Raw genomic sequence first — 12,003 nt, 5'->3', positions numbered from 1 at the left:
TTTGGAAGTAAGTATTTTGTAGTACGCTTAAGAAGAAAAAACTGACAAGAGGTGATAATTCTGCCAAAACTTGCAACAGCTAAGCTTCCTTTGTGATAATCTACACACTGCAATCATTCAACTGTGAACGTTGGTCATTTACCAAGGAGAGGAGTTGAAATCACAAGCTTCAGGAGACTATACATCCTGTAGTGGAAAACAGACAAAGGGCCATAATTCTGCACAACTTGTCACATTCCTTTCTTTAAAATAATATAAACATTAAAGTCTTTCAACTATGACAGTTTCAGATAGATCCACCCAGTAATTTTAAGATTTCAAAAAAAAGTTTCAGGACGTAACAGAGTGTTTGAAAATAAACATATAAAAGCAAGATTGAATATTAATGTCAGAAACTAAGCATACAGCTTCCCACAGATTTAAGAACTTTTTAAGCAAGGGTAATGTTTTGGAACAAGCTGCTCACCTAGTATGTAGACTGGAGACCGGAGCTTGAGCAGACGGGGTTCATCATTGAGGATGTCCTTGAGATGTCGGCATAACGTGAGCAGACACTTGCACAGGGCGTTCTTGTCCACCTGGCCCCAATCAAACGCATTCTGTGACAAAAACACAGACAACAATTGTCCATTTAAAGGAAGTGTTATATTTGGATTGTATGCCCGTTTCAACTGTTTAACTATCATATTACTCCAGTCAGTAAACCAACTCACACTTTCCATTTAGGAGCTGGTATAACAGTAATAACTGCACATGCAAGCATTCGAAACTACCCTACTTGAATCAGACAGATGAAATATTTTCATGAACCATCCTAACAATGGTTATGAGGCTGGGTGGTCATGTACATAACCCGCAATCCTTGAAGCCCAGTGCTTTTTAATCCATTCTTCATATAAGCACAAAAAGGTAAACAATTCAATAATTTATATAATCTGTGGGTTGCTTAAAATATAACCTACAACCATACACTTGTACATTTGAGGAAAATAACATTCCTTCATACATTAATCCCCTAAAAGAAAAACAAATTACAGAACGTAGCAGTAAATAGTTAAAAAAAAACATAGAACTAAATAAACCTATCTAGATCAACCAGAATTTTACAGGGTTATTGCAATTCAAATGTAGTATAATGTACAGTGGACAAGCCTTTTCTTAAGTAGAAGTTTCAGGGTTTAATGAATGTGCGTAAAGTGTCGTCCTAGATTAGCCTCAAGAGGAAAGCACAGGCTAAGCTGGGATGACACTTTACGCACATGTTTGAACCCCCTTTCCACACAGTGATGCTCGATTTAAATTACATTCCAAATTTTGACAACTTTCCTGTGCAGACCCTTATTTGTTGCGGCATTAATTTCTTCTTTATATCAATATAATTGAGCCGGGCTAATTTATAACGTGTTAAATCATGCATATGCGTAAAATGTTGTCCTAGATCAGCCTGTGTGAACTGGATTTATGCTAAGAAGAGACTTTCTTTCAACAAAAGATACCATATAAGTGTAAAATGTCGTCCATGATTAGCCTGTTCAGACTGCACAGGCTAATCTGGGATGACACTATAAGCACATGCATTAAACCTCTTTTTCACAGAGCGATGCCCAATTATGGCCATGTGTATTTCATTTTCTTTAATGCTCTATCTTTGGTATCTTTGAAATAGATATATTGAGTACTCCATTAACTGGAGTACAGAAATTGAAAAATGCATACATAAAGCATTATTTTTTCATTGAAAATAAACACATTTCATCGCAAACCAAAGAGTGTGTTTGTTACCTTTGTAAGTGTGCCATTTTCTCCCTTAATGGGTCTCTCGAAGTACCGAAGACCTGTGAGCATTTCATTGGGATGTGAGCGCTGATTGAATGAGTCGATGGAGGACATGCGCTGGAAGCGTGAGATATCCCCTTCTAAATGACTCACCGCAGTGTTAGTGATTGCTCCAGTACCTAACGAATGGCAAACAAAATGTGTTTATTGGCAAAAAAACAGAATTACAACGTTCACAAATGCAAGTAGATAACAGTGAACTGGGAAATCATGCTTTCTAAGCATACATTTGATTGGTTAAATGAAACAAATACACATGACTTTAATAACTATATAAATAAATATAAATGCAAACTTATGGGGGTAAATATCCCACAATGTATAGTTGTATACCGTGCAGATCCCATATGGCCATGACCTCTTGCAGAGCTCCAGTGCGGCGCACCTTCACTGTGTGTGTGGCCAACTCATACCGGTTTTGTCTGGACATGGCTGTCACTGGGCGACCCTCTGGCTGCTTGAAGGGTCCGGGGCCTGGGGACAGTTAATTGCTTTCATTAGATATTTTTACTGCTTTACTATTATTTGTTGGCATTTAGTAAGCTATTTACACTTTCCCTGAGTCAGCATGATAATCAGTACTGAGTGTGCATGCTTACAACAGGAACAGAAAAGTGCACTGCTTGAATCAGAGGTAGTGGAAGAATGGACGTAGAAGACATTTTAAGACTCATTCCCATACAAGTAATGAGGCCAGACCTAAAATTGAACCAGTGGTTCTGATAATAGCAGCCAAGAGCTCCACCAACAGAGCTGACCATTCCAGACCCAGCAGGATGGGCGATTAAAGAGGCATTAAAAAATATATCTGATACATATCTATAATGTTTCCACTTCCTGCACTTACCAACTGGTGGGTGCAAGGACATAAGAAGCAAAAAGGCTTAAATAAATATGTACCATTTAAGACTAAGAAGCAAACGCACAGCATATCTAGCCCACGATCAAACGGTAACATATGGAGAGTTTAACCTGTCACATATGGAAGGTTTAACCTGTCACATATAGAAAGTTTAACCCATCACATATGAAAGGTTTAACCTGTCACATTTGGAAAGTTTAACCTGTCACATACGGAAAATTTAACCTGTCACATATGGAAGGTTTAACCCATCACATTTGTTAACCTTTTACATATGAATCTTTTACCTGTCACATATCGTAGGTTTAACCTATCACATATGGAAGGTTTAACTTGTCACATATGGAAGGTTTAACCTGTCTCATATGGTAGGTTTACTGTCACATATGGAAGGTTTAACCTGTAACTTATGTACGTTTTAATCATATTAGTCACAACGCATATGGAAGATTTAACCTGTTACATATGAGAGTATTAACCTGTTACATATTGAAAGTTTAATCTGTTACATATATAAGGTTTATCCAGTTACATATGGAAGGTTTAACCTGTCATATATTCTTGTCCACATATATTGTATACCGTTGGTCATAAAATATTTTAACAGACAGATGGTTTAACATGCTATTGCCTGTTTTTGAATTATCTTCAATATGTACCTGTATCATTCAATTTCTTGTTGTTTTTTATTGGGTCCGTAATTTTATGTCTGCCACGTTTAGATGGCGGTTCATTGTCACTGCCATCTGACAGGCTGTCATCTGCCTCCATACTGTGAACACAAACACTTCAGGACAAACAAGAAGACAAATACAAATATTCAGAACTATCTAATTGATATGGAATTTTTAAATGTTAATAGTTTTGCTAAAAAAAGTGATCGTTTTTTACCGCTTTTGGTATGGGTCCTGTACCATTCAAATAGGAAATTTTCTATTAGCTAATATTGCAATGGGGAATATGATAAACAGATACAATATATGTACATAATTCAACAGCTAAAACTGTGTGTTATAAAAGCTTAAAACACACCATATATTCATGATTTATAACTTGAAATATCAATGCCTTGGTATAAAGAATGTAATAATTCCTAACTTCATTTTTTTTAATTCTAATTGGGAAACATAAAACATATTATTGAATCAGGTATTGGTCCTTTAAAGGGACTTTGTCATAAAAGCAAACAAATCCTTGTATACATAACCTAAAAGTGTAAAAAACATTGGTCATAACTTTTGCAATATTGAAGATAGCAACTTGATATTTGGCATGCAAGTGCATCTCATGAAGCTGCACATTTTGAGTGGTGAAAGGTCAAGGTCATCCATCAAGGTCAAAAGTAAAAAAATACAATCCAAGGGAAGTAATAAGCTTTAAAAGGGAGATAATTTCTAAACCTGCCAAATGATATATTGAAATTTTATTTCAAAGCGGCGCAATTGGGGGAATTGTGTTTCTGACAAACAAATCTCTTGTTTTTCTAACTTAACATGATGAACATGATATAGATACCTTGAAACTATTTATAAAGCAACTTCAATGAATAAACCAAACACACACTACCTAAAGTGACAATAGCAATAACTGGTTAATATATAACCTACTTTTTCAAGGACTGTGTACATGATTGCGGTAAGCGAAATAATACTGATGTGCCACGAAACTTGAGTTGCCCCACTGCACTTAGGAAGTCTGCCAGGGGAAGCTTGTCTTTGGTTTCACCTCCAAACAATCTGGAAAGAAAACACACTTCAATCTGCATAATCGTCATCAACCATACTATACTCATCATCTTCATCATCATCCTCAATTGAAGCTGTATAATCATCATCAATTTCAGCTGCATCATCATAAACAACAGCACCATAATCGGAATCAGCAGCATCAACAGCAGCACCAGCTGCATCATAATCAGCAGCAGCAGCAGATTAATTTTGCATCATCAACAGCAGCAGCATCAACATCACAGACATCAACACTGCACCAAGGCCTCCTGGCCCCTTGTGCAAGTTACAAAGCTAAAAAGCTCTTGATAAATAAATATGGTTATGTCTGCAACTGACAACACTTTTAATGCATATTGTTAAAGTCAAGAAGTAATATATATATAGACAAATATATATTGTTTTTCTGTATTTTATAACAAACATCACTGGTTTCAAGTCATATTTAAGCATTACCCAAACAAGCTATTTGTTGTTTAAATATCTTTAAGAAAACAAAAAAGGAAAATCAAGTCAATAAAACATGCAAAGAGACAACTGTGTGAAAAAACATACTAATTGTGTATTGATTGTGGTTGGCAAGAAATTAACAGACAACTGTGGATACAGGTGGAAACTTTAAGATAAAGCAAGTATACATTTTTCACGCTTTAAGAAACATAAGAAATCATTGGGGACTCAAAAATAAATGTATGTTAAACATTAATAGACTGTATATCACAAATAAATGTTGAAGCAAACAATTTTGTATACAAATATCTCATGAAAAGGGTAAATTTATAGGCCCATTATTTTGCTAGACTGTGTATAAAACTAAATGGATGTTACCCTAGGCAGAGACAAAAAGCAATATTAATAATTTGCCTTTTAAAATCAACAATGAAGAATGTGGAGTCTGTACAAAGAACTTAACATTGTACAGTGCATGGTTCAGTAGTACTCAATAATGCCTTAATTAGTATTTGATATCTCCGTGGCGTAGAGGGTGTGGTGTCCACCTAGCTATCAGCAGGTAATGGGTTTGATACCCACTGTAGGAGTATGCTTAAGATCTCCCTCATTGAAAAACCAAGAACTACCAAGTACTACCCAGGAAAAGGAGAGCATTTCAATAAGCCTAAGGCTTTCTATGCAATCAAGCTAAAACAAGAGATTTGGACTATCAACTGTTTTATTCTGATAACTACATGTAGTCCCTAAAGATCACCTATAATTTAATTTTGTATAGGTGGTCATCCAAAAGAAATACTCAGATTATACTACTAACAAAAGATTACTTATACAAATATTTAGAATAAAGATTATATTATTACATAACAAGCAAATTCGTTGAATTGATATCCCTCGCCAATATGCTTCTGGACACAAAAGTGTTATATTTGACACTCGAAAAAGCATTTTTTCAAGATACAAACGGCCATAATCTATTATTTACAGATGGTGTACAATGCCATTTGGCGTGCATCATCCTAGTATCCATATATATACTCATACCAAGTTTGAATGAAATCCGTCAAAGCACTTCCAAGATATGGCTACGGACGGACGGAAAGACGGAAGGACGGAAAGATGGACGGACAACGCCAAAACAATATTCCTCCGCCGATGGCGGGGGATAATAACACAGATGGATAATGTTTTTGCTCCATAGAGAATCTATGATTATTATGTATTTAGTTGGCTAACATGGATATACTTATATAAAAAATCAGATTTAGAGACCCAATTATTAGTGTATCTACCAACCCAAACAATCACAGAAGATATGTATGTGCAAAGTAAATGCATTTCTAATATTCTTCATAAAATGTATTACATGTTAATGTACCAAAAGTAAATATAATATCAAAATACTAAAGGATTAATTTTGAAATCTGTTTATTTAAATTTATTAACATTTTATTTAAACAATCACTGACAGAAACAATTTTGTTAATTCCTTTTCCAAATTTCTGCATACAAATATGCTTTATTATGCATTTCCAAGATCCCTGTTAATCAATATAGTGGCATACTACTTTGAGTTTAGTTAAATTACATAAAATCCTACCCTTATGTTGTGTTTGGTTTATAAAAATGAAAGCATACTCTTTTGTGTTTGGTCAATTTACACAAGGATTCGGTTTGAAAGCAACAGCATTACTGGAATATATATCAAGCAAATTCGTTGAATTGATATCCCCCGCCAATATGCTTCTAGACACAAAAGTGTCATATTTGACACTCAAGCTAAAAATGCATTTTTAAGATACAAAGGGCCATAACTCCGTTATTAACAGATGGTGTGCAATGCCATTTGACATGCATCATCCTCATATTCATATATATACTCATATTAAGTTTCAATGAAATCCGCCAAAGCACTTTCAAGATATGGCTCCGGACACAAAAGTGCCGGACGGACGGAAAGACAGACGGACAACGCCAAAACAATATCCCTCCACCTATGGCGGGGGATAATAAACCACAAGCACCAAGCATAAAATAGTTACATGGATATTTATGAGATTCATGCATTCTTCATGGCTTTCCGGGAATACATGTAATTGTTAAGCCCAATAAAAACCAAGAAGACACAGCCAATCAATACAGTTTGATATAAAATATAGCAAAAACAGTAAAAATATTGCAAATTCTGATTTTAAAATGTGCATGCACAATGCCACTCCTGGCATAATTTCAATATTTATGGCTGTATATAATTTAGGAGTCAAACTTGTTGATGGTCACAGCCAAGACTGTCAAGTTTGGACAATGTGTGTCACAGTAAACCAGAATGTACAGATATTTTGTCCTGTTGCAGGGATACATACCCTTCAAGACATGAACTGCAAATTTAAGATTTCATCCATTAGACTTAAACATGTTTTCTTTTAAGCTTTTTTTGTGTGACAATTTTGACTTTTATTCGCCTATTTTTCAGGTCCATGACATTCACTTTTGCTTCTAGTAGATTAAATTGTTTGCATGATTTTCCAGAGTTTTACCCAGTGCTGTAGAAAGCATAGCCAATTGGCTAGTTGATAACAGTACAATTTTTGCGTATGCAGCCTTATATAAGCCATTAGGAACAAATTTATTTATAGTTAAAATGCTTTATTTGAAAAATTGATATACAACAAAATTTGTAATATAAAATTAAACAAGTCAGAAATACCAAAACTGCAACTGTTTAGCTATAATGTATGAGTCACTTTAAATGCTAGGTTAACAAAAGTTCAAGTACTGAAAACTTTCACTAACATAATAAAAATAAACACCTTAAGAACATAAAAGAGCTGAGCATTGATATTTCTTTTTATTGTCTGCCATCTTGAAATATTTGTCACATGCCTGCAACGCAACAAAAAATCATTTATGTCCGACTTCTTCCGCGACCATTTGAGACGCTCCATTCATGTTTGGAATAATTCTCGGAATTTATCGATATACTACTGACTTACGCAATTTGGCGAAAATGAACTTTTTATATTCGAAAATATCATAATCCAGTAACCACGAAATAGTGTTGTTGTGAAAACTTCAAGTGGGTTACAATTTTTTTTAAAGCAAAAATTACCAGACAGTAAGTCCAACAATCTCGCATTTCACAGTCAGCCTTTTTAATAATTCATTGGCAATGTACGACGGGCTGGCGGGTTTTCGCCCTGTCTGGAGTACTACTTAAATGTACCCCAGTTACTCTTGAATATACTTTAATTCTAAGGTTAAATTGGTCGTTGTCAGGTTTTTTTTAAATATTAATTATGTTCATATTTATGTCAATATTCTGTAAAATAACCTCCATATTATCAAAACTCATACTCAAAAAGCATGTTGTGGCAGGTTCTGTTCAAAGAGTATTTTGTTTTGTTTTTCGAAGCTTGTTTTACAACATCATATTTTTGGCGGGAATAACACCCAGGTACAGTCTAAATTGGCCAGGTACATGTTTGTATATTTTCTGTACCCGGGGTTCATTTGAAGTATACTTAAAGAGTACCCAGTGTACATTTAAGTAGTACCCGAGCCGCCAATGGCCAATTGAGTGTTAGTATGGATAATAGGGGTTGTGAGTGTGAAACTGCTGTACCTTCTAAACACGTCTCAGTCAGATACAGCATTCTCATGCTCAGCCCTCAACAAATCATGATGCAATGCCGCCATGCCAAGCATGTGTTATTCTCTCAAACATCACTTACTTGCCACTGTTTAAGGCATCCTCCTTCACAGCATCATCATCTAATGAGAGGCCTTTACACTGGCGAATGTCGTATACTAGGCGCCTGTTGATAGAGTCAATTGCAAAATGATTTATATGACAGATATATATATATGAGGGTGGCAAGCAGACACTCTGTCACATGATGGTTTTATAATAACTTAAGTAGAGACATGCTGAACCTTCAAAAGAAATTGCTAAAAAGAAGAAAATATATCATATGATATCATTTTAGTTAGAACTTCAATTCTTATAAATTATTCTTAATAAAAAGGAATATCACAACAAATGAATATTTAAAATGATTATAAATAGTAACAAACAATCTGTAAATAGTTTAATCTTCCAAGCAGGCCTATGTTGGCCAAATAAATCCGAATGGAATGAATTAAGCTTAATGTCATGATTGCCATGATAGACCTATCCAGATAAGAACAACGACATCATATGTCATGATTGCCATGATAGACCTATCCAGATAAGAACAACGACATCATATGTCATGATTGCCATGATAGACCTATCCAGATAAGAACAACGACATCATATGAACTATGATAGACCTATCCAGATAAGAACAACGACATCATATGAACTTTATTATGTTTATTCTATCCTTTTCTTTTATCTATTGTCAATATTAAGTGATTACATTTTGATAAAATAATGGAAAAAAAAGAATACTATGCAAGTGCTGAGAACACAAAACTGTATTTGTTGGACAGTTAAACATTAAAATTAGGATTACAATCAATACTATGAATATTGTCCAAGTGTCAAACAGAACAAGTGAATACTGAAACACACTCACGTAAACTCATCAAACTGCAGGTTCCCGTCCATGTTTCTATCGTAGAACCTGAAGATGTATCTACACCTCATCTCTGCAGGCATGCCCCCATGCTGTGTGCTTGGCTCCATGGCCGCTAGACCCAGCAACATGTCCTTGCTTGACAGGAACTTCCGCTTGTGCACATCAAAAGCTCTGTAGTACATAAATGTATGCACATGCTATATATATATATATATATATATATATATATATATATATATATATATATATATATATATATCATAGTTGAGTTATGGCAACATGGTGTTTGAAGTAGTTTAGAATGGTTCCCAACTTCCCACCTTGGGGTTTATTCAAGACTTGATTGAAGTAGGCTTTCAAAATTGACATTAAGACCACACTATTGACAAAATCCGGAAAACATATACAGTCAATCTTGTATTAAGAGATCACAAAAGAGAGTAACCAAAAGTGGTCACTTAATAAAATGGTCATTCAAAAAAGACGAATCCAGACTAGAGAAAATTCATAGTCAGTTTCAAAATCATAAACGGATTCTAAAAAACAACTATGTGGTTTTACATTTAAATTATCAACAAGAGCTGTCACCATAGGATGACATATGCCCCCTTTAAACGCTTTGATAGAAGTTATGAAAATTTTTCGAAACCTAAACGCAGATTTCGAAACCTTAACGCAGACCCTAAGTTCAAGGTCAAGGTCACAGGGGTCAAAATTTATGTGCGTATGGAAAGGCCTTGTCTGTATACACATACATGCCAAATATGAAGTTGCTATCTGAAGCGACATAGAAGTTATAATAAGCTTTTTTCGAAACCTAAACGCAAAGTGTGACGGACAGACAGACGGACAGTCCGATCACTATATGCCCTCCTTCGGGGGCATAAAAATAATCCAGACATGATTGTAGTCAAACATATTATTACCTTGCAATTTTATAACTAGTACATTTTGTTATAATGTAACAATACTCTGTTGCCATTTTGACGATAAACATGTTTTACAATTTTTGTAAATACTAACTTCGCAATTTGTTTTTAATGTACAGGAAGTTGGTCTATCGGAACTTCTCTGCCTTTCCGGAAAGCGGAGACAAATGTTTTAATTGTCTCAAAGCTTATGCAGAGTAATTATGATTGCAAATAATTGGTACTGAACATGCTTGAACCACATGTTCAGGGTTCGACACTAAGGCACGTCCAACAGTCGGTGGTCAGGCTAGTAAAACTGCGGGTTAGCTTGTCCGACTAGTCGTACATAAAAAAATCTATACTGGTTCATATAACTATAACTAACTGCTGTGAAAACCTTTTTCATTAATGTGTAAAATTACTCTCTTATCCGTTATTTACATCAGAACAAAACTATCGTATATAAATTAACGCGGAGCATTCACATGATTCATTGCTATTTTTAAACACGAATGAGAGCTTCCTGCAGGAATTGCTTGTTTCCATTGGTCAAGTTTTAACAAATATTAATGATTTTCTGCAGTGTCCTAAAACTTTACACCATGTTTTTACAACTTCTATCGAAAAATCGGTATCGTCAATGTAAACGTTTTTGCATAGCAGACAAGATAATGTAATTTAAATAATGGCTTTGTCCAAGTTCGGATTTTCTTCTGACAAATCAGTTAATAAAGAAGAAACCGACGGTAAAACTGACAGGAAACGTAAATATGAAGAAAAACGAAAACGTCAATTTTATCCAATGGTTATTCAAGTCAGTTCCCATGGCTTGAATTTGACGAAGAAAAGCAAAAAAATAGTTTTATTTTATTGTTTTACTCTATGCATCAAAATAACTTTCTGGTGTTCACTGAATATTCACTGATAAATCCTGATTAAACAGTTACCGGTACATGAAACAATTGTGTTTATTTGCTATGTCATTTATGGTCTAGTAGACATCAGATTCGGGCTAGTACATTTTAAGAGAAGCTGGTCCGATGGTCTTGCTGTAAAAAAAGTTTATGTCGAACCCTGATGTTCAATATCAGCACTTAACCATTAACTCCACCTATGTTCTCAGTAAATCCTTCAAAAGGTGGAGCTATGCCCGTGCTATAGGATATCATGTAGAGTTAGACAAAGAAGGCCAATTTTATTGGCGAGAAATGGTTGTTTTATTACTTCTTGACATGAAGCTGCTTTCCTTTGATTATGTCAAAATGTTGATAAATCAGCGATCAAGTTTGTCCCAATACGATCAACAGATTTTCAAATTTTAACACCACGTGGTCACTAAATCCATTATTTGGACATCAAAATACTCGGAGCAGCAGTGGCTGGTCACGTAAGACAAAAGTTGCCTAAAACAATATTAAAATATAGTGAAAACGCTCAGGTGGAATTCAAAGCGGTTGTGTAAGACAAGGGTCGCTTAATTCAAGTGATCGCAACCACAAGATTGACTGTATATACAATACTTAAGAACATAATGCTTCATACCTGAGAAAGGATGCACTATTGATATGATTGTACATAATTGAATGGTAAAATGACATAGATTTAACCAAGCCTTTCTGGGAAAGTGGAGCGTAATGCATGTTGTCACAGAT

At 34.9% G+C, this 12,003-nt stretch overlaps 1 protein-coding gene across 2 annotated transcripts in view; it reads right to left on the bottom strand.

Annotated features, from left to right (window-relative positions):
• Positions 1-12,003, bottom strand: part of LOC127847015 (uncharacterized) — a 40,313-nt gene that overhangs the window by 20,825 nt on the left and 7,485 nt on the right. For both annotated transcript variants that reach the window (XM_052378518.1, XM_052378528.1), the window contains exons 6-12: positions 9,438-9,611; positions 8,607-8,690; positions 4,306-4,434; positions 3,358-3,470; positions 2,170-2,310; positions 1,783-1,955; positions 467-599 (exon numbers count right to left, since the gene is read on the bottom strand). In XM_052378518.1, the coding sequence (XP_052234478.1) occupies positions 467-599; positions 1,783-1,955; positions 2,170-2,310; positions 3,358-3,470; positions 4,306-4,434; positions 8,607-8,690; positions 9,438-9,611 (947 nt within the window). The remainder of the gene's footprint in view (positions 1-466; positions 600-1,782; positions 1,956-2,169; positions 2,311-3,357; positions 3,471-4,305; positions 4,435-8,606; positions 8,691-9,437; positions 9,612-12,003) is intronic.

The sequence above is a fragment of the Dreissena polymorpha genome, chromosome 1 (genome assembly GCF_020536995.1).
Source record: "Dreissena polymorpha isolate Duluth1 chromosome 1, UMN_Dpol_1.0, whole genome shotgun sequence".
Classification (NCBI taxonomy): Eukaryota; Metazoa; Mollusca; class Bivalvia; order Myida; family Dreissenidae; genus Dreissena; species Dreissena polymorpha.
This window is presented reverse-complemented; position numbering and strand designations above follow the sequence as displayed.